Source organism: Charadrius vociferus, unplaced genomic scaffold (genome assembly GCF_000708025.1).
Source record: "Charadrius vociferus isolate BGI_N301 unplaced genomic scaffold, ASM70802v2 scaffold220, whole genome shotgun sequence".
NCBI classification, from domain to species: Eukaryota; Metazoa; Chordata; class Aves; order Charadriiformes; family Charadriidae; genus Charadrius; species Charadrius vociferus.
The window spans coordinates 1,114,120-1,137,746 of NW_009646506.1; the positions used below are offsets into that span (position 1 = coordinate 1,114,120).

The following is a 23,627-nucleotide window of genomic DNA, read 5'->3' on the forward strand; positions in this document are numbered from 1 at the left end:
TGTCTTTTCATGTCCTGTTAATCCACTTATGGAATTATCCCATGCAGCATACATGGAGGTTAGACCTACCTGCAGGATTGTCTTAATAATAGGTATGTTATGAAAAAAGAGATTTTTATGAAAGTATTTAACTGGCACTTCTGAAAATCCTGTTTTACCCTTCAGCATAAATGACTTGACTAAAACTATGACACCAAGCCTGTCACAGAACTGGAAATCAGTCTGAACTCATTTCCTACCTAAGTACCTTTATCTCCAAAAAAGCCTCCCTATTTCATCTTCAACCCGTCTTCAAAAAGTATGTTCTTCTATATTAATATTTAGTTATATATAAAAAAGTACTATAAAGAAGAGCCATTCAGAGATTTTCAAATGTATTTTTTTCCGCACAGGGCACAGCATATTTATGACAACCTCAGTTTTCACATATCACAAAAGTAAATGGAACCCATACAGGTTGGTAAAAATCCAGCACATGTTGTCAGATGCTGCTACCTAAAACTTACATTGACCTGAAGGGGAAAGAAACACTGTGTGGTATCAGTTTCTATTCGGAGCCTGTATAACTAATACTAGAGAAACTTTAATGACCACCTGAAAGTCATTCAACTATTACAAACACACACTCCAAATGGAGATAACTGCAATTGAAATCTAGTAACTGCAGTTTGGGAACTCATCTCATCGCTCAAACTTTGGAATTCCACCAATCCAATAACTTAATTCGTAAGAGAAATAAACCAATACAACCCTACCAAAATGAACATATCCGTAACACATAATAAATGTAGCAGCCAATCATGACACCCATATTTTCAAGTTGTGTAACTGATTGTCTTCATATGACTTAATTGAATACTGGCATGTTAACAGAAGCACGATAATAATTTCAAGCTTCTGTTACTTTTTATTTACTACTTAATGTATATATTTTTTTACCTCAGATAGCTAGCTAGTCTTAACTGGGAATCACAGCTGTATTGTCTGTGAAATGGTGGAAGAGTCAACAAACCTCCTCCATACCATGGCTATCAAAGTAAGGATATACTCAATAATGTAGTCTTAAATGTTTTTCTTGATCAAATCATAAATTATTTAAGTTATGAGGATTTTAGTACTTTTCTAGAAAACCAATCTCATCATGTTGATCCTATTTAGCTACTCTAAAAACTACTTCTGTAGGTTTTAAATATCCATCAACAGGTACCTTTCTTCTCAAACCACAGAGTTTATTTATCAAGCTTATAGTCAGCTCTACTAAAGACAGTATTGAAGTTCTTGTTATAAGGCATGTAATATATATTTCCTATGTGTATTATGTGGGGTTTGACCTAATAGAAGAGCTGTAAGCCTTGTCATTGGAGTGACCTTGAAGGGCAGAAAAGAGGAACTAGAAGGATTGCTTCAGCGCTTATGAGGAACTAAGCTGCAAGAGAGACGGGTCCTGAAATTAAAAATAGGATCTTGTTAACCAATCATGATAAACCAAGTATCTGTGTGAAATTTGATTATAACCAATCATGAATGTAAAAGCTATGCGTGTCTGTCGCGTGGACGCTAAAGCATCAATATAATCCAGCAAGATAAGCAATAAAGACTCTTCTGATTCACCATTCTCAGAAGTCCGTGTCCTTTCAATCTCTGACAGTATTACCTTGAATAAACTCCACAAAATCTCAGAGCTTCAGGTTCCCTTTTCCAGAGAGTAGAGTAATAGCTACATCACAAGTAGGTTGGCAGTGGGTAGAGAACCTTAAATAGCAAATCAACACTGTGTAAGTGCTCCCACTTAACACTTTAAACAACTCCACAAACTTTTACAAAGATTATGCGTGTTCGTACAGCAATGAAAGAGCACTCTTTTATTGACTGGAATCAATTAACTGAAGTGTGGCTGTGATATGAAAGCAATTAGAAGTGTCCACAGTGCAGAAATATTGAATGAAACTGCGTCTACTGCGATAAGACATAAATTAGAATGAAAATCTAGCATAAAAATACTAAAGGTGCACAATCATTGGACCAAGTGAGGAAAACATTCAAGCATGTGTCTAAACCCACTCCGTTTCAGAGGCACCTACGTTACTTTCCTTAAGATACTCAAGCTTATGCTTAAGCACTTTCCTCAATAGGGATCAATGCGTATTATACCATATTTATTATTTTGGTATAACAGAACTACGTTGGGATACAAGTAATATCACAAGACAGAAGTATCAAAGTTCCCTGGCCTCTAGGACAGTTTCTGTATAAAAAAATCATCCCCAAACTCTGAGAGTCAGGACCATTAAAAGATTCAATGGGAACCTCCTTTAGCTCTGAGACGGAGTTGCAGACACCCATTTCCAGCACCCTGAATCTAGAACCAGACCATTGAAACAATTTAAGTCTCATTCATTCATTTTTGATGCTTTATATATACTATATTTAATACATTTGAGATTAGACCAAATTCTTTGATTTCTAGTCAATACCTTGGCAAAATTTCCATTCCATTCAGGGAAAAGTACTATATATTCAGTGCAGAACTGGCAAATTACTTATGACTGCATGAATTAGATCTGTAAACTTTTTGGAGAAGATACACCATCAGTAGCAGATACTACTGCATAATTTTAGGCTTTTGTCACCTAAGCTACATTTGACAGGAAAGAAAATACACTCACCATTTGCCTATAATGATTTTTTATTGCTATGCAATGATATCTAATGACTTCCAGATGTATTCAGGACAATTTGTTCATTTCACTCAGTAATCAAAATGTGTTTTGACTAGTAAGTCCCTATTTAGTTTTTTCTGTAATCATTTTTCTTAATGGGAGTATTTTCCAGATGTTGTGTTAGTCTAGTCATCTGGGACCTCTTCCAACTCATGTGGAAAGTTTGCTGTCATAAGCTGTCATTGGCGGTTTTGTTCAACAAGCTAATTAGTTAACCCCAGCACAGTTACAAAGCAATATATAAGGCATCTGAAACATCACTGAGAGCAGACATATTCTTTGTTAGGTAAGTGTAATACCTATCTCTACTCTGACGGTTTTGATCAAAGTGCTCTTCTTCAAAAGGAAAATGATGAACTAGAATAGAAAAAGCAGACAAGTTTTCCTTTTGAAAGAAGGTATACTTTTATCCTACATTTCCATTTGACATATTTAAATTCTAACATTTCAATGATAGATTATGGTTTATAAAATTATGTTGCTAAACTACTAATATTTTGACAGTATTTCTTTTACTTTATGTTTATATTCATCAATATTATAACCTTAGAAACTGTTGTGCTGAAGTGCACCCATGTTAAAAGACCGACTGCAGTTTTCAGTAACAGAATTCTGCAAAAAATTACTTGTTATTTGCAAATAATGAATTTTTCTAGTCCTATTACAAAATTTAACAGCTAATTGACTAATAACCAAGAGAGAATTTATGCCGTAATTCCTAATTAGCAATTTGTCCTTGAATAATTTTAGCGTTAATTTTATATTGTTATTAAACTACTATTATGTATGAAGATATGCACTGCAATTTTTTAAAAATTCTGAACTAATAAGTTGAGTTGCATGTAGTGATGTGAGATTATTCCTTTTTAGGGATGATGTCGTACCTGAAAGTAATGATCATATGGAACATACTTTGCGTATCCGTGGTGATCCTTTCACTGTCCTTGATTCAAGAAGTGTCTTCTGAAGGTACTGTAACATACAAAGTGGAAGGGAGGGTGTCTAGAATATCTGACAAATATTAAGAATGTTTCAAATACATCATCATAAAAATACTAAGTTCTAGAACTTTATATTTATTCAGACAGGCATTATGATTCTGTTTTATCATCATTGAATATTTTCATAAACATATTTTGGTACAGCATGATCTTCTTATGATCTTCTTTTTGAGGAATGAATATCATGCAAAATGCGTATGAACCTACTTCTTTTTCTGTAGACATATCTACAGATCCTGTTGCCCTCTGACTAATATATTTTGCCCAAGTGATTTGAAGTATGATTCAAGGAAGAATCTAAATTACAATAGCCACATAATTTCGTTAGAAATATTTAAATACAATAGGCTGAGCGAAAGGAATATCTATAACATGCTAAGTGCTTTGCCATTAAATGCACTGTTATTACACTGTTATTACACTGTTATTACTACAGATTTTTATTTACTCTCAAAGCTCTGTAAATTATTTCTAACTAAAGTAGCACAATGATGAAGAAACAGAAGGACTTGCAGCCCGGCAAGTCCTGTGTTGTCACAGTTTTCAAGTAGCTATCAAGTTGCTATAGTGATAACATTATGTGTTACTTGCTGGTAAAAAATTATTACTACTTGATAGTAGAAGACATAACATTTGTATATCTGAGCAGTTTGTCAGGGCACAGCAGATGTCAGATTTGACCTGCAGGGCAGAGCAGTCTGATACTGCACCCTCTGTAGTTGATGGGAGCCTTTCCGTTATTTTCAGCAACAATCAAGACTCTTGCCAACAGCAACTAGAACCTTTTAGGCATTTTGCTTAGAAGTAACTTCATAACTTACAAGTGATAAACTGAAAACAAATAAATGAATGAAAAGGTGGTACTTTTTTGGACTTGCCTATATTTTCTCCCCATAAGGGAAGAAGGGTGCAATATATTGGCCACATACCCATAAAGGAAGATGCCTAGCTTCTCTTTTCAACTCCCCTATTAAGAGCCCATTAAATTCTCCATTTATTCCCTAGTGCCCATTCTTTATCTGTAAAGAAGTGGTAATGAACATTATACCTAAAGTGCTGAAAAATCACAGTACACATAATCGTTTGTTATTCTAGTCTTCCTTCATATACACACACGTAGATTGTGTGCTGTTAGAAATTGTCTTTGTTGTTGTCTTGTGTTTTATGTTATTTCTTGTTATTTTCTTGTTGTTCCTCAGTGTTTCAGCTGATTATCTTAACTCTGTTTTAGCTTGCTGATTGTTCAGCTTCTTTGTTTGTATTTAGGGACGCTTCACTTGTGGTCCTGCATGTTTCATTTCCAGAAGAAGCTGTTAGCGTGTTATAAGAGATTTCACGTAGGAAGGGAAGTTGTTCCAGGGTGAATATCTAATCTGGCAGTAGAGGGTAACAAACCGCTGCCAAGCTTGAATGTGTACAGTTTGAAAGCAGACCTCCTGACGTCTTGCTGACCACCTGTAACCTGCACCATTTATTATTATCTAGCATTTTATACAGCAGTCTATCAGTAAAGCCATCATGGAATGAGCTTTTATGTTACTCTGCTAATAAGTAATCTCCTAATTAACAAACAGAAAGTAAATTATAGAAGACTGCAGGACTAGATCCCAGCTCTTCCTAACCTCAGAGTTGATACCAAATTTCTCTCTGACCTCAGGGAAAAAATTAATGTAGAGGGCAGGGAGATTTTTAAAACTGCAAATAAAAATGGCTCCGGGGACCTCTATTTATTATGACAGTGCTCACCGGTTTGCAAGCTAAACTGGTTTTATTTGGTTATTATGTAGAATATTACAAAAAGTAAAATAAGTCTGTTAGGTATGGCAGTGCGGGCATCTACAACCATACGTAGGGAGAATAAGTCTGCAAAACAATATGCTGCCTGGCTGATATACTGCTTAAGGTAAATCTGCATGGGCTAGTTTTGATGCCAGAACTGTTGTGGCCGTATTACTAAACCCGTCCTCAGGCATTCATTAATCTTCAGGAGAAACAGGATAAGTTATCCTCCAACCTGTGCACACTGCTGCCGGTCCTCAGGCTGGCTCAGAGTAAACCTGTGATGCGCGTGCCTTCAGGAGGAGTTGTACCAGGCCCACAGTTTCTGCAATACCGAGTGAAGAAATAGCATTCCATTTAAAAAAAAAAAAAAAAAAAAAGATAAATCTTACTACTTTTTGCCATTCAGCATTTCCTTATGTATCATTTTGGTTTGGCAATGTTTACACCAGTGTTGTGTGATTTTAGATTTATCAAGCTGTACAGGGAGATGTGGGGAAGGGTATTCTAGAGAGCATGACTGCCACTGTGATTTTAGCTGTCAACACTACATGGAGTGCTGCCCTGACTTCAAGAAAGTCTGCACAGTGGGTAAGTTCCCAAACACAGTCAGTTCCTGTCGGCAAGACTTCCCCTCCCATTTGCTCCAACTCCCTACCACACCAGTATCTCTCCTCTGAATGTTTAAATGTCTCTTTTAGTTCACTGCGTCCTTGTTCTCTTCTCATATGTGTTTTGTTCTCCCCCTCAAAAACTCAGTGATAACCTCTTGCAACACATTCAGAGAAAACTGTATATCCACCGGTTATCACCAAGAAAAGGATTTTGCTTTTCAGAAAAGCAGAGCAGCGCAAAAGTGGGGAAACAGTTTACCTACTGTTTGTTTTCTTCTCCTTAGTACAATATCCTTCTTAGTACTATATCTGTTTGTCTCTCGTACAAAAAAATTAGTAAAAGCAAATTCAGGATTTTCCAGGAAGAAATTCTGGGACATTCCAACTCAAATTTAAGAAGTGTGGAGGCTGTAGGGGCTCATCCAAAGTCAGAAGGTGTCCTTCCATAGACAAAAATTGACTCTGGATCAGAACCACATCCACAGTTTGATTGAAAAGATGCTTGGATGAATATTCTTCTATATGCTTTATTTATACACAAAATTGTATAGAGTAAATAAATACAGGTGCTTCAAACTGTTTTACTGAGAGTTAAAAAAAATAATCTTATGAATCACCAATGTCAAAAATATCAGTGTTTTAGATAACTGCAGTTTGTTACACTACACTGTAGTGCTAGTAAGATTACAGATATAAGATAAGACCTCAGATCCAGCAACACGGGCCGAGCATTGTTCAAAACACACATGCAGCGCTTCCTAAAATGCTAATTCTGACACACACCAGAAACGTTCGTGCTTCAGTCTTCCCTATCCTCATTTTGGCTTGTGATGGGACATCAGCATTTTAATTATGTAGGCTATTTATTGTGGGCCAGATTCTAAAGTTTTTCTGGCATCTACATAACATATAATAAAATGTTTAAGGCTAGAGGAAGTCTCCCCTGTTCTACCCTAAATCAGTGAATTCAGGCAACCACAGTAGGCACCATCCTTAAAGGATGAAGGCACTCTGACCAACGACTGCTGCCCAGTTAGTGTGTGATAAATGCTGACTAAATTAGAGAAATGCCAGGCATTGTTTATGAATAAAAACTGCCCTAACATCATAAAATAAAAACAATCCTCACCTATGCATGCGGGATGAATCGACTGGCATCAACAGACTCACTCCATATACGCACTGGTCAAGAGGTATTCAGAATCTGCCTATACAGTAACCCTAATTTTGCTAGAGAAGGATTTAATTATAAAATATGATTTTATGCTCTGTGTGCCATAAAGACAATGAATTCAATAGAGATGTACGTACAGAAAAGATACAGGACAAGAACAACAGATCATATGATAAATTCTGGAAATACCAAGTGATAGTTAATTGTTGGTTCAATTCTGTGAAATGCTAAGCATCCTCAAAAAATACCCACTTCGGGTCTAAGATAATCACTTCAATTTAACAGTTAACTAAGAACATATTAAAGGTATTACTGAATGTCAATAAATATTAGGTTGTAATGTAAATGTTTAGGGTCAAATTTTGTCCTTGAAAAATACAGCAAGCACATTTTGCTTTGTCTGTAATAGCTGTGCATACACTTTCCAAAACAATTTGGTCATTATTTGATATGAAACAGAAGTACTGTAGTGTCTGAAGTTGTCAGAAGTTAACCAATGATGAAATACTAAAAGTATGGGGTTATCAATCATGTCAAAACATGGTAGATACTCCTTTAGTAATAATAATTTAAGAACTGTATTAAATAGACTGGACTAACATTTCAAAAATAGTCACTCTCTGAAACTTCATTAACTCATTCACACAATTAAGTTGCAGTACTTGTCCAGAGACACCAGGTACAATAGGTCACGACCTATTTAGGTAAATTATTTTTCAGAAATGTTTTGGTAGACACATCACTTTTGATGCGAAGTGGTACCCTGATGAATACTTTTTTGAAAACCCAACGCAGAATTTAAATACTATTCTTGAGATAACTGCTATTTGATTAGGGAAATTGGAGCCATCTATGATGGGACCTAGCTAAAGTGAACTCTCGGGTCACTTATTTTATCCCCCTACAATTTCTAAATGGTCTCAATATACTGCAATGGCAAAGTGCAGTTACGGTTGCACGGCCTGATCCAAACCCCACAATTACACAAACAAGTTCTGGATCAGACCAGAATAACCACCTGATTTTATGAAGCTGTTCTTTACATCAGCTTAAGCAAATGACTTCACTGTAGCAAGGTCTCAGAGTTAAACATGAGCTAGCCAACAATCCTGACTGTCTTTTCTGCCTTATGCAGCAGTCTCCTGCAGAGGACGTTGCTTTGAAGCCTTTGAAAGAGGAAGAGAGTGTGACTGTGACGCAGACTGTGAAAGATATGGCAAATGTTGCCCAGACTACACGGCACACTGTAAAGAGGGTAAGAAATTTCTTTATCACTATATTTTTCCTGGATGTATTTAAATATAGATGGTTTGCATTATCATAAAACGTTAAGTGTGCAGGCTTCTTAAAACATATGAAGTTAGCTATGTTGAACAACAACCAAAACAAAAAATAACAAAACCTAATTTCAAAAATAAATTCGCCATTTTCTCAAGCATGAACACTTTACAGATGCATAAAGGTAAATATACTGGAAGCCATCACCAAGATATGAATTCTGAGGGTAAAGTTTTATTTTGTGTTAGCCTCTTTTGGCACTAGCCATACTCTAATTTACTATCAGAACTGCCACCCAGAATAATATGTGTAAGCCCAGGGTTTGCATGTGCACTTCCATTCATGCAGAATTCAAGGACAGAAGCTGGGGGGAATGAATAACACATTGCAGTAAAAAGTCTAGTTCATCTTTGGGGAAAAAAAGCAGTAATGAAGGAATGTCCAAATCCCTTAAATTCCCCAACCTATCCAAAAGTGGATTATACCTATACCCTGCATTGGGATAGCACTACCTGAACCTCCAGACCACTTGCCTTGGGTTACTGCAGTCACTGGCAGCGTATATAGAGAGAGATCTCCTAGATCCTCCACACCTCGAATCCAAAATGGGAAGAGTAGCCCAACACAGAAACCCATCCTCTGGGGCAAAAGGGAGGAATTGCAGGATCTGCCTGGTAAGAAGTAGTTACACGTTCACACTGCAGCAAGAGGAATTTTAACGCACGTTTAACCTTTAGGCTGCAAATTCAGTTCAGGGAAGGATTACTCTGACCCACAGACACTTTTGTTTATTCTGTCCTTCACTGCAGAACCTGATTTTTTTGCTAGTTAACCACTAAGGCACAGATCTGGAGGAGCAGTTTCACCTTCATGCAGCTTTAATGATATCAGCTATTAAGTTCTAGTGTAGAAAACACCAACAGAATACATTTAATATCTTCATGTACTTAAACTTTCTGTTGCTTTCGGACCTAAATTCATTTCTGTGAACACACTTGGCAAATATGGCTTAGCACTGGGTTGCTGCATTCACAGACCAGACAGCCTCCAAGGCAGCGAACTTCCAAAACCTGCAGCTTAACAAACAAGATGAGTTGCGGATTATCATTTGGTTCACATTACTAACCACTCCCAGTCCCCAAGTGCTGGTATAGCGGCTTGGTTTTGCTACTCCATTGCATAGTAATTTATACTGAAACAGACTCTGTATTCAGCATTTTTGACTGGATGTCTAGAAAAGAATAAATGTCTTGTGTGTCTTGAGGTGAATTTGCTGCCTTTGAGTTTACTTACCTCCTCCCTTTCTGCTGGAGCTTAACATGCATGAACGCTCACAAAAGATAGTCAGCTCTTTCACTTGTTCTTCAGTTCAAATCTAATGAAAAGTTAACCCACCACTCCTAATCTTAGAGAGTTTCTTCTAGTGTTTTACTTACTTAGCTTTGCTATTATTTTTTGTTTAAAAAAGCACAGCAAAACCCAACAAAAAAAAAAATCCCCTACAACTGTACTCATTATTTTGATATTTTCTCTATGTGTGAGTAACTGAGAAATCTGTTAAGCCTTTTGGAAGAATGCAATAACTTAATGCCATGTAGTGAACTTTGATTTTGCTGTTTCTGCGTCTTCTGAACACTTTGTTCTGTATGGCAAAGCTAAGTTTACAACGTATATCTAGAGATCATTTTTGTCTCCTATCCTCCAGAAGCCCTATATCCCCAGAATACATAGGCACACACAGTTAAGGACTGGTTAAACATTTCCCTCCCGCCACTACTGATTCTTCTGAAAGCTGATTCAGCTCCCAAAGTGTTTTTATTCAACAATTACAATTTCTCTGTCTTTCTCAATAAAAGCTACAGTATATAGTCCACCACTCAACCTCATTTGCTTTGAGTACTAGCTCGCTATGAAAGTTAATCCTTTGATACTATGGTCATCACCTTATGAGACAAAAATACCGCTCCTTTTGTGAAATGCTCATTACACATACCTATGGTAGTTACCAGGTCCTTTAGTTGGAGCAAAAAGATCCTGCAGGTACCCTGAGTTCCATCATGCTTTTTTTACAACCAACAATATCCTTCTACAAGGCTATGCTAGTGGGAAAAGAGGGTCTCACTTCCAATTGTACAATTTGACCCAACAATAAATCAAAAAATATTTTCTGGCTCTTACTGGTTGCAAGTGAAATTCCATGCAATCTTCAGAGTTGGAAAATCTGAACACAAACCTCCAGTTTCTCCTAAAACTTGGCCTACTAGAACACAGTAGGCAGGAGTGGTGGGAGGGTTTAACCAGTCCTTAGCTGTTATACTTAGACCTTACATTGTTTCTTTGGTCCATACCTATTTTGTAGCTTCTGTCTCTTTCAAGGAAACAATTGCTTTTAAGATGTCTCTCTGAAAGAATCAATTATGTGCAGATTTATCACATGTCTGAAGAACTACAATATAACAAAATCTTCAGGGGATTATCAAAGTAAATGCTTGGCTAATATGGTAGCTCTCAGAGATACGCTATACTGGGATAGCCCCAAGACATCTGTAGCCAAAAAATAAGCTGAAGAAAAATAGACAAATTTTCAGAATGTTGAGCTCCACTCAGAATTAATCTTTTTCCCACCTTAAACTTCATGTTAGCAAAGAATGCTGCACCTCAGACGTCCAGAAAAAACATTTCTCCCATGTGTGATAAAACATGTTGGGATTCAAAGCATATTTTTCTTCTTTCCCCTGAATAATACTTTAAAGAATTCTATAATGAGAAAGAAACTTATGTTTCTATGGAAGATGGTCACTGAAATTTTGTAATCGCTTTCTTCTAATACAGTTGACACCAAGCACCTATAAAGAAAAACAGTCCCATTAACAGATTATTTTATTTCTTCCAGCACACACAGAAAAGCCATCACCTAAGACTCCTCCACCAAACAAATCAACATCTAAAAGGTCATCCAAAAATGAGGAGAAGAAGCCAGAGGAAGTAACGCAGCCCCATGAAGTTATGGAAGGTAAGAAAGCATATGAATGCAACAGGATGGGTGTTACCTGAAGGAACATTGAAGACCATTTTCCTGCTCTGGAAATAGAAAGCCGATGTGAGACATTACCAGACAGTTACCAAGCTTGGAACCACTCGGTTTATAAACTAATTACCTCACCTAGACCTCAGGATACTGAGAGTTTACGTAACACAGATTTTGGAGTGTGGTGATGTCTCCTGCGTCTCCATTGGATTTTGACACACATCTTCCAAAAATATGTTACATGCCATTGTCAGTTTTGGACCAAATCCACAGCTGGAACAGGAAGGGTGTTGTATTTTGGGACAGTGATGAACTGGGAGGACCAGGACAGGAAAGTCTCCTAGTAGATTTCTCTAGCTTTAATCAAGCCAGGCCACATGCAGCTTCAGAAAACACATATAATTTATTTTTTCTGAATGGAAAATATGTGGCCTTCCTGTGTTCTTTGATATTCTGTTCCAGCATTTTAAGTGATAACTTGGGAGATAAGTTTGAACTTGAAACCTGAAGTAACAAGCATGAAAAGAGACTAAAAGTGAATTTTGGCCATATTTTAATTCTTACATTTTTTACTTTTTATTTTAAATTTGGAGTAGTTACTTCTCTGCTGTGGCAATTTCCTATTACAAAAATCCATACGGCAGGTCAAATGAAATGAAATTAAGGAAATTTAAATAACCATTAACAGGATCCCACTTGGCTTATGGTATTTTAGACACATTGGGTGGGAGGAAAACCTATTCTGTAACACTTTGCTCATACTGCACCTTTTCTACAATACATTTGCACAGGGATCATTTCTCACACTGCAGTTCTCACATAAGTTCTTCCAGTCTACTGGGAGAGACACTCCATTTGTGCTGCTAACAGTCATCAGGCCATGACCATAAGCAATAGCTCAAATCTTTTTATATTTGTAGATTTGTTCAAAAGCTGAACAACATGGCCCCAAACCACATGATGCTGCACTTGGTTTTTTCAGGTTTTTGAGAAACAAGTGCCAATTCAGTTGTAATGGTAGACAGTAACACAGTAGGAATCATAGAAAAAAAAAATCAAACCACAAAACCTACATGAAAGCAGCACTAAATGGCAAAACTTCACAGAGACGGAGAGATGACACTGAGAGAGAGATTAAAATGCAGAAGCATTTACTGTTACTTTTTGCCGAATATAGCTATATTAACAATTTGACTTAAGTTAATGTACCTATATATACAAGTAAAGAGAGTCGTAAAGCAGTAAATCACAAAGAGTAATATCCAAGATATAAAAACAGACAGTAGGAGATGCAGGCAGGTGTCTATATTCAGAAAGTTTGTTTTCTTCCCATTTCCCTACCTCTCTCCTTCAAGTCCAGGTCATTGGTGGGGGCTATGTTATAATTAAGATCAGAGGAGTAAATCAAAAGAACAGACTGAGAAGGGAAGTGTCTTATTAGAAGGACTATATTTAATAGTGTGGTTCCCTTTCCATGAAAATGGATGGAAACACCAAGTAGCCTCACCTACAAAAAACAAATTAAAATCTGCCATGCTGCACTCGAAGTGGTGACAGGTTAGCCAAAAGGATTACTAAAACTCAGCTGAGCTGCTGCAAAGTCCCATGCAGACAAAAGGAATTCACATTTAACCCAGTCCAGGTTAGTTCGGGTCTTCTAAATTATTTATGTTTTGACAGTTACATGAGTCCATAAATTGGCACTTACCAATTTAACTTCGGTTTCCACATATATTTTTTTACCCCAGTTTAAATAGATGTTTTAACAACATTGAAGCTAATTAAGTACTATTTTACGCAGACTCTCCCACCACCCCCAAACCTGAAGACACAACTCCAGAGGCACCAACAACCAAGGCAGACTCGCCCACCACCCCCAAACCAGAAGACACAACCCCTGATGCCACAGAGGTTCCAATGACTGAGACAGACCCTCCGACCACCGCTAAGGTTGAAGATATGACCCCTGAGGTCACAGAGGAACCAGTGACTGAAGACGACACTCCCACCACCCCCAAAGCAGAAGAGCCAACCCCTGAAGCCACAGAGGCACCAACGACCAAGGCAGACCCTCCCACCACCCCCAAACCTGAAGACACAACCCCAGAGGCCACAGAGGCACCAACGACCAAGGCTGACTCTCTTACCACACCAAAACCTGAGGAGTCAACCCCTGAAGCCACAGAGGCACCTGTGACTGAGGCTGATTCTCCCACCAACCCCACAGAAGATGAAGATAAAACTGCTGTGCCCACAGAGGCACCAACAACCAAGGCTGACTCTCTAACCACCCCCAAACCTGAAGACACAACCCCTGAGGCCACAGAGGCGCCAATGACTTAGGCTGACTCTCTAACCACCCCCAAACCTGAAGACACAACCCCTGAGGCCACAGAGGCGCCAATGACTTAGGCTGACTCTCTAACCACCCCCAAACCTGAAGACACAACCCCTGAGGCCACAGAGGCGCCAATGACTTAGGCTGACTCTCTAACCACCCCCAAACCTGAAGACACAACCCCTGAGGCCACAGAGGCGCCAATGACTTAGGCTGACTCTCTAACCACCCCCAAACCTGAAGACACAACCCCTGAGGCCACAGAGGCGCCAATGACTTAGGCTGACTCTCTAACCACCCCCAAACCTGAAGACACAACCCCTGAGGCCACAGAGGCGCCAATGACTTAGGCTGACTCTCTAACCACCCCCAAACCTGAAGACACAACCCCTGAGGCCACAGAGGCGCCAATGACTTAGGCTGACTCTCTAACCACCCCCAAACCTGAAGACACAACCCCTGAGGCCACAGAGGCGCCAATGACTTAGGCTGACTCTCTAACCACCCCCAAACCTGAAGACACAACCCCTGAGGCCACAGAGGCGCCAATGACTTAGGCTGACTCTCTAACCACCCCCAAACCTGAAGACACAACCCCTGAGGCCACAGAGGCGCCAATGACTTAGGCTGACTCTCTAACCACCCCCAAACCTGAAGACACAACCCCTGAGGCCACAGAGGCGCCAATGACTTAGGCTGACTCTCTAACCACCCCCAAACCTGAAGACACAACCCCTGAGGCCACAGAGGCGCCAATGACTTAGGCTGACTCTCTAACCACCCCCAAACCTGAAGACACAACCCCTGAGGCCACAGAGGCGCCAATGACTTAGGCTGACTCTCTAACCACCCCCAAACCTGAAGACACAACCCCAGAGGCCACAGAGGCACCTATGACTGAGGCTGACGCTCCAACTACTCCCAAACCTGGAGAAACAACCCCAGAGGCCACAGAGGCACCTATGACTGAGGCTGACGCTCCCACTACTCCCAAACCTGGAGAAACAACCCCAGAGGCCACAGAGGCACCTATGACTGAGGCTGACGCTCCCACTACTCCCAAACCTGGAGAAACAACCCCAGAGGCCACAGAGGCACCTATGACTGAGGCTGACGCTCCCACTACTCCCAAACCTGGAGAAACAACCCCAGAGGCCACAGAGGCACCTATGACTGAGGCTGACGCTCCCACTACTCCCAAACCTGGAGAAACAACCCCAGAGGCCACAGAGGCACCTATGACTGAGGCTGACGCTCCCACTACTCCCAAACCTGGAGAAACAACCCCAGAGGCCACAGAGGCACCTATGACTGAGGCTGACGCTCCCACTACTCCCAAACCTGGAGAAACAACCCCAGAGGCCACAGAGGCACCTATGACTGAGGCTGACGCTCCCACTACTCCCAAACCTGGAGAAACAACCCCAGAGGCCACAGAGGCACCTATGACTGAGGCTGACGCTCCCACTACTCCCAAACCTGGAGAAACAACCCCAGAGGCCACAGAGGCACCTATGACTGAGGCTGACGCTCCCACTACTCCCAAACCTGGAGAAACAACCCCAGAGGCCACAGAGGCACCTATGACTGAGGCTGACGCTCCCACTACTCCCAAACCTGGAGAAACAACCCCAGAGGCCACAGAGGCACCTATGACTGAGGCTGACGCTCCCACTACTCCCAAACCTGGAGAAACAACCCCAGAGGCCACAGAGGCACCTATGACTGAGGCTGACGCTCCCACTACTCCCAAACCTGGAGAAACAACCCCAGAGGCCACAGAGGCACCTATGACTGAGGCTGACGCTCCCACTACTCCCAAACCTGGAGAAACAACCCCAGAGGCCACAGAGGCACCTATGACTGAGGCTGACGCTCCCACTACTCCCAAACCTGGAGAAACAACCCCAGAGGCCACAGAGGCACCTATGACTGAGGCTGACGCTCCCACTACTCCCAAACCTGGAGAAACAACCCCAGAGGCCACAGAGGCACCTATGACTGAGGCTGACGCTCCCACTACTCCCAAACCTGGAGAAACAACCCCAGAGGCCACAGAGGCACCTATGACTGAGGCTGACGCTCCCACTACTCCCAAACCTGGAGAAACAACCCCAGAGGCCACAGAGGCACCTATGACTGAGGCTGACGCTCCCACTACTCCCAAACCTGGAGAAACAACCCCAGAGGCCACAGAGGCACCTATGACTGAGGCTGACGCTCCCACTACTCCCAAACCTGGAGAAACAACCCCAGAGGCCACAGAGGCACCTATGACTGAGGCTGACGCTCCCACTACTCCCAAACCTGGAGAAACAACCCCAGAGGCCACAGAGGCACCTATGACTGAGGCTGACGCTCCCACTACTCCCAAACCTGGAGAAACAACCCCAGAGGCCACAGAGGCACCTATGACTGAGGCTGACGCTCCCACTACTCCCAAACCTGGAGAAACAACCCCAGAGGCCACAGAGGCACCTATGACTGAGGCTGACGCTCCCACTACTCCCAAACCTGGAGAAACAACCCCAGAGGCCACAGAGGCACCTATGACTGAGGCTGACGCTCCCACTACTCCCAAACCTGGAGAAACAACCCCAGAGGCCACAGAGGCACCAACGACCAAGGCTGACTCTCCCATTACCCCCAAAGCTGAAGAGACAACCTCAGAGGCACCTACTACCAAGGTAGGATCTACTACTGTCCCTGGATTAGTAACGACTGCTGAAGAAGACACAACCACTCAAAGCACTGAGGCACTCACAACAACTAGAAAGGAAACTGCCATTCTTGAAGCAGACACAACAGTTTCAGAAATAACATCAGAAAAGAAAATTACAACTCCCACACCCAGTGTAGCAACCAGCACAACTGCAAAAGACACGACTACAGCAGTACAAAGGACAGTGGCAACTGCAGCTAGTACTACTGGGATTGTAACAACAACTGACAAAGTAGATAAAACAGCTAAAACTGTTGCTGTTCCTATAACAGAAGAGACGACAACTGAAATAGAGACAACCATGGTGAACAAAGAGATAACAACACCCAAGATAGACAAAACTACTGTGCTTAAAGACATTTTAATAAGTAGGAAAGACACAAGTACTGTAACTACAGTGATAACAGCTAAACCAGATGACTGTGGTAAGGACGATATTCCAAATACAACTCCTACAGCCAAGCAAGCTGTCACTACAGCAGCTGAATCAGAAGCAACTACTGCAGACAAAAAGACTTCAACAACAGCTGAAGAAGAAGTAACCCCAGCTAAACAAGACAAATCTCCCATACCAAAAGAGACTTTAACAGCCAAAAAAGAAGAAAGCCCTGTGGGAACAGCAACTGTAACAACAGCAGCTGCAGCAGCTACAACTCCCATGCCCAAGCCCACTGTGTTGACAGCAACTGCCGAAATAGATTCAACTCCTAAACCCAGGGAGATCGTGACAACAACTAAAAGAGACAAAACTATGGAAACTAAGCAGACTGTAACAGCAGCAGCTAAAGAGAGCACAAGTACTACGTGTGGTGTTGTAGAGACAATAACAGCTGGTGAAAAAGAGGTAACAACCGTCAAAGAAACTAGTATCATAGCTGAAAAAGAAATGGAAGATGCCACTGAGCAGGCCTCTAATACTGACAAGGGAGAGGAAACTACAGTTACGAGAGAGGTCACTACAAGACCTAAAAAAGACACGATAGAAGAAATGTTTATTGTTTCTAAAGGGACATCCAAGCCAACTATACATTTCCAGGAGGTTACTGACACAAGAGATGAGCCTCGTCCATCTGACCCTGAAACTCTACCAGTAAAAGAAAAGCCCGAGATAATCAACAAGCCTTTAATACAAACTGCAGAATTGCCAATTTTAACTGGAGAACCACAAGGTAATTGCATTCCAGTAGGTACAAAAGCACCAGTAACTCAACCACAGGGCACAACAGAACACGTGAATAAAGGACGTGCAAGACCTTTCTATCTGGTGCCAGAAGAACATGGCACTCTTGTCTGGGTGGTCAATTATGACCTGAATACTGGTACCTCAGTTTTCAATTGTGTTGTTATAGAAATTCTCCAGGTAGTTTAGAGTGTGATCCTGTTTCAGTAATTTGTTCAGCTGAAAAACGTTTGCTGTTAAGCTCTGTGGAAGATGCAAACACAAAGAAGACACATTTCTAAGTCCCATGAAAACATTGCTAGGGAGTTGGGCTGAATATCCACCATTACTCATGGTACCTAACCTGTCATTTTGTGGTCACATACAAAAAATGACACCTAAGACAGATAAGAGGTCTTTTTCTTGTATTCTCTTTCCTCTGTGCTATCTGCCACAACATTTTTTGTGTCCTCACAGTTTATTTTATTCCAATATAGCCCCTAGGTTCTTGGGCAATTTTTTCGTCATATATTGGCATATGTTTTGGGAAAAAAAAAAGTTTTTTAGGTAGAAAATACATGGGGTTTTATCTAAAGCAGATTCATCCTTTCTTTATACTTATATAAAAATAAATGTAAATGCTTTTTTTAAGAAATAAGGAGGGGGAGGGGAACCCACTAGAGCAGCTTGGAGAAACATCAAGTAAACATCCTGGAGCATGAAGAAATTAAATGAGGAACATGGCATACGATGCATTGACAGGTCTTGTTCTGAATTACAGGTACTCAGGTAAGCAACAAGTGGCGATATCTCTACCTACTCAGGTAAACTGCTGGTCTTGCACTCTTGAAAGCCAAATTTCGAAGAATCTCTCTCAAATGAGTGATTAAACCCTTTGCATGACAACTGCCAGGCAGAAAGGCCCAAAGGAGTGCCCCGAGCATCGCCCAGCACAAGCGACCACATTAACCAGCCGCAGTGCTGTTGGGGGCAGGCAGGGGAGGGAACATGCTTTCTGGGGAATGTCAAACCTGAACCACCCGTGTTTTGCAGCCGAGAAGGACCTGTGCAGCGGGAAGCCGGCGGATGGCATGGTGGCCCTGCAGAACGGCACCCTGGCCGTCTTCCGAGGTAGGCTGGCCCCAGCTCTCCCCCTCCTCCCCCACCCCGACCTGGCCTGGCCCACCTCATACCCCCGCAGCCGCTTCAGCGCTCTGGGGGCCCCACCCAGCGACGGCCGAGCCTCTGTCCATCCGTCGGTCCACACATGTTTCACCGTGTCTCCTTCCCGCTGTGCAGGTCACTACTACTGGCTGCTGAATGGCAGGAGCCCGCCAACGACCAGCCCCCGCCGCATCAGCGATGGCTGGGGCATCCCGTCCCCAATTGATGCCGTCTTCTCCCGGTGCAACTGCGATGGCAAGACCTTCTTCATCAAGGTGGGGAGCCCTCCCTCCGGGCAGTGAGCGTGGCAGGGAGGGGGGAGGGTGTGTGAGGCAGGTCAGCTTAAAAAAAGGTACAGGGTTTGGAACGCAGCCTCTCGGCGTCACTTACAGAGAGGGAGCCTTGCTGTGTTGCTCATTTTATAGAAAAAAAACCAGCATGGTGGGTTTGAAACTGCTTCTCAGGAAAAACCTCAGTTCAGTGTTTTTTCCCCCTGTAATTAGCTAGGAGACAAAACATTGACAAGGTAGTATTTACATAAGCCACACTTCAAAAAAACCCCTGACTATTTTAGCATGAAACATGGCCCCAAATTGTTCTTAACGCATTTCCATTCCTGGAAGACGATGATAGTGAACTGCAAACGCTTCATTAAAGACATTATACAGTTATTTCCCAATTAATCATTCAGTCCTGGAGTTCAAGTAGCTTTTTCTACCTATGAAAATGTAGAGATTTAGCAAGGTCTTGTTCAGTAACCACTCTTACAGTTCATTTCTAAGATAATCTATCAATATTCAAAGGCAGTGCTAGAAGACTGAAGAATTTGATGAAGTTTTAATATTGTTTTCCTGGTTTTAATGGATGTAGGAAGAGTGCTTCCAGTCAGTTTTATCATGTCGTTATCAAAACGCTAGTGTTATTTTTCAGGTCTGCATTGAAGCTGAATTATCAAGAATGAACTTCCTCTAACGCTTATCTCTTCCTTAAATCACTAGGGTCCCCTGTACTGGCGTTTCACTAATGGTGTTATGGATAAAGGCTATCCCAAACCTCTTGCGAATGGATTTGCAGGGTTAAGCGGAAAAATAGTAGCAACCCTCCCCGTGGCAAGATACAACAACAGACCAGAATCTGTTTATTTTATCAAAAAAGGTATGTCTCACATCTCAGAAGTTCACAGGTAATCAAAAGGCACTTGCCTTAGTTAGCAATAAAACAGTTTCTCTTGACTGGAGACATATTTCTTTCAAAAACAGAAACATACGATGTCAGAGTGCACTAGGTGGTCAAAAAACTAACCTGAACCTTAAAACCTTTGTATTAGTACTTACAGATCTTTAAGTGCATTTGAAAATGAAAAGGACTGTAAGGGACAGAATCTAGCACCGTAGCGGATTAAAATAAAATTTATCTGGTGGTAAAACTATTTTAGTCTCAAGTTAATTAGAGGAGGGAAGACTTTAATCTTACTAGTATATAACTATGTATAGAAATCTCTCTCCCTATTTCTTACTTTGTATTTTAAATTAATGCAATTTCCTTATCTTATATGAATGATGTACTGCCAATATAAGAATTGTTGTCTGAATTTAAAAAACAGAGGTTAACGAAATGCATTTTCTGGACTCTAGCCCTCTTCTCATGCAGCCTAAAATGATAGTCTTACCCTCTCCTTTATAAATAGGAATAATGGCAGCAAAAGCAGTTCCCCTGGAATTGTAGTTGCTACAATAGCTGTAATGATATTGCAGGAGGTGTGCTCACTACATCTAGAAGCACATGTCGTATTTAGAGAGCAAGGCTTTTTTTTTTTTTTTAATCTCAAAATGTAGGAACGGATATAAAAAGCTGAAGGCTGCCACAACTGTAGATGTATTAAAATGATGCTCTTGATTTCCTGCGTGTAATACAGATATTAATGACATTTTCATATCTGGTTGTTTGGGTTTTTGTTGTTGTTGGGTTTTTTTGTGTTTTAACCAAATGAAACAAATGTCTCTTTTAGATGGCAACATGCAACAGTATGTGTACAGACAAGAACCAGCTAAGAAATGTCAAAGAAGAACCCAGGTTACCATAAAATACCCAGCTTATGTCCCAAGACTTGTAATAAGGAGACGCTTTCAACGTGCAGTGAGAATGCCAACCGTTATTCAGAACGTCAGAATCAGCCCATATCCATCTGGTAACTTATGTTTATTAAGTTTCTTTTATACAACTGTTTTAATTTTAGTAGTTTCTGAAACACAACATTCTGTTCCATTTTTTTTAAATACAGTACTTTTAAAATTTTTTAATCCAAGAGATCTTGCTTGCTGTAAGGAAAGGAAATGATAGCTTACAGCAAACACACTGTGACACCTCCTAACTTAAATTTTCTTTTGCTTGCAGGAGTTTTGCGTAAGGAAATCAAAATGACTACCTACTGGAGAGGGCTCCCGAAAGTAATTCATTCAACTATATCACTACCCAACCACAATAAGCCAGATGGCTATGACTATTATGCCTTCTCTTACAGTAAGTCAAAGCTAATGCAAGTTACTATATATCTCAAAAGGCTAAGGGATGGGGAAAGAAAGAAGCCCATGTATCTCAGAGCTTTCCAAAGCATAAGGTTACCACTTGGGATTCTGCAAGACTAATTTTAAGCACTACTAAAAAGTCCTGAGAATTAAAATGTTGCCTGCAATCGAGAGATGTTTCTGTTAAAGAAATCAAGAGTTACAGGACAACTAGCAGCAATGAGGTACACTGTTTCAAGCTAGCCAGTTGTGGAATACATTGCCATAGGAGTTCAGGCTTATAAAGTGACAAAAAACCTGACACTGAAATACAGAATTACATTAATGATAGGCTGAAATCCTTGGACCTCTGCACATTGATAGTTTTTTCACGGCTTCCATAGAACTGTTTCTGATAAAAAAAAAAAACCTCTAGCCAGGATCATGCAAAAGCATTCCTCAGAATTTTCTGGATTATTCAGGAAAAACGACTCTTTAAGAACTATCCGTATCCAAATACAGGATACTAAAGTAAGTCTCTGCCAGTGTGACCTAATTCCTAACCTTAACATAGGCCAATTCACACTTGGGGACCAGAGTTCCCACTTTCGTAATCAGTGCAGGATTGTTTTGTTTCATTTCTAAATTCTTAAAACTATGTCTGTGTTCCAGCAGTATAGAAGTATTCTTCCCTACTCCCTGTTCTTGGGACAGTATTAATTCTTAGCAGTACTGTAAAACTTAGCTCCAAAAGAAGGACACGTAAAAGAAAGTTGAGGACTCTCAACTCCATGTATAGGAATGAAAAATCTGTTATTTGTGCCTAAATGAAATTAAAAGGAGGCTTTAACTTCAAGATTCTTTCCATGTACTAAATGTAGTTTTTGGATTTTAATTCTGACGTATTTTCATTTCAGATCGGTACTACAGTTTGGATGTTGGCAAAAGAATAGCAAGACCTGTTACTGCTCTCACAGGAAAGACTGTATCCAAAGACTGGTACAACTGTCCTAGCAAGTGATGCACAGCAGTGGATTTTTAAAAAAAGATGCCATTTGAATGTTGACATTTTGTCTAATTTTATTAATAAGGACATTGAAATGTGTGCACACAAATCTAAGTATAAAATGCTGCTTTAAGCTCTGGCTTCATTACACTAAAGCAACCACAGGCAACCTGGCACTTTTGTATACACAGCTGTAATTACTTTACAGATCATTTAACTAATATTTCCTCTGTTCAGGCCTCCTCTGCCTCCCATTGCATGAGTTACACCTGTGTTGGGAAAGAAAACAAATGCATGAATAGACATCCTTTTAATTAACCATTGGTACATGTGATACTTCATCCTTCTGTAAGGAATTGCTACTGCAGTGGAGCACTTCCTTTTTGATAAAACTCAAGCTCCCCTCCCTCCCCTAGAGGCTGGCAATACAGATACATTATACTTCTGTCATTTAAAAAAAGATTGATGACTATCTCAGACCCTATGCCAAAAGAACAAGTATAGCATTCTTACTATATTTGAATCAGTTAGTCCCTCTCTTTTGTTATTAAAGAAATGGTGAAAGACTCAAAAGAAATTCTATCCTAGGTACACCTCCTCCCTTTTTGTTTTTTTTTTGGGTTTTTTTTTTTTTGTCCTTTAAAATACCAGATACCTGTAACTTCAATGTTTGTATCAAGTCTTCTACAATGTTAAAATAATGCCAACAATACAATTCATCTACAGACTTTTCTTAATATCAAAGTTGTAAAGAATAATTTATTGTCATGGTTTACCTCTCTATTGCATTACAAAAACCTGCAATACTTCCATAAACCTTTTTTGTTGGTTTTTGTTTTTTTTTTTAAAATCAGTCTAAGACATAGTGAGATAATAACTGGAATCCCTACATACCAAATGGGAAACTGATATGTGATGTTAAAACCAAAGATTTCTAAACTTATGTCCTAACATTATTTTTCAAATCCTCTTTTAAAACTTTGCTTAGTTGAGGATCTGCTCTCTCCCCACTGGTAAGAACCAAGTGCCACATAAGAAGAAAGTTTGCCTATCTAAAAAATGCTCAAACTAATGTACTAAAACAAAACTACAGAGCTCTTAGGGTAACATATTGAAAGATAGGGCAGGGATGCTGTATTA

At 40.4% G+C, this 23,627-nt stretch overlaps 2 protein-coding genes across 2 annotated transcripts in view; one reads left to right on the forward strand and one right to left on the reverse strand.

The window, feature by feature from the left end:
• Positions 1 to 3,592: 3,592 nt before the first annotated feature.
• Positions 3,593 to 22,502, forward strand: PRG4 (proteoglycan 4). The gene is given in 15 exon segments (XM_009884515.1): positions 3,593 to 3,689; positions 8,424 to 8,543; positions 11,460 to 11,579; positions 13,396 to 13,787; positions 13,869 to 13,991; positions 14,025 to 14,198; positions 14,232 to 14,405; positions 14,439 to 14,681; positions 14,715 to 17,823; positions 18,867 to 18,944; positions 19,113 to 19,252; positions 19,976 to 20,132; positions 20,986 to 21,165; positions 21,372 to 21,497; positions 22,399 to 22,502. Coding segments are annotated over 15 exon segments (5,337 nt in total).
• Positions 22,497 to 23,627, reverse strand: part of TPR (translocated promoter region, nuclear basket protein) — a 41,701-nt gene continuing 40,570 nt past the window's right edge. The window contains exon 51 of the mRNA XM_009884527.1: positions 22,497 to 22,756. Within this exon, the coding sequence (XP_009882829.1) occupies positions 22,701 to 22,756 (56 nt within the window). The 3' untranslated portion in view covers positions 22,497 to 22,700. The remainder of the gene's footprint in view (positions 22,757 to 23,627) is intronic.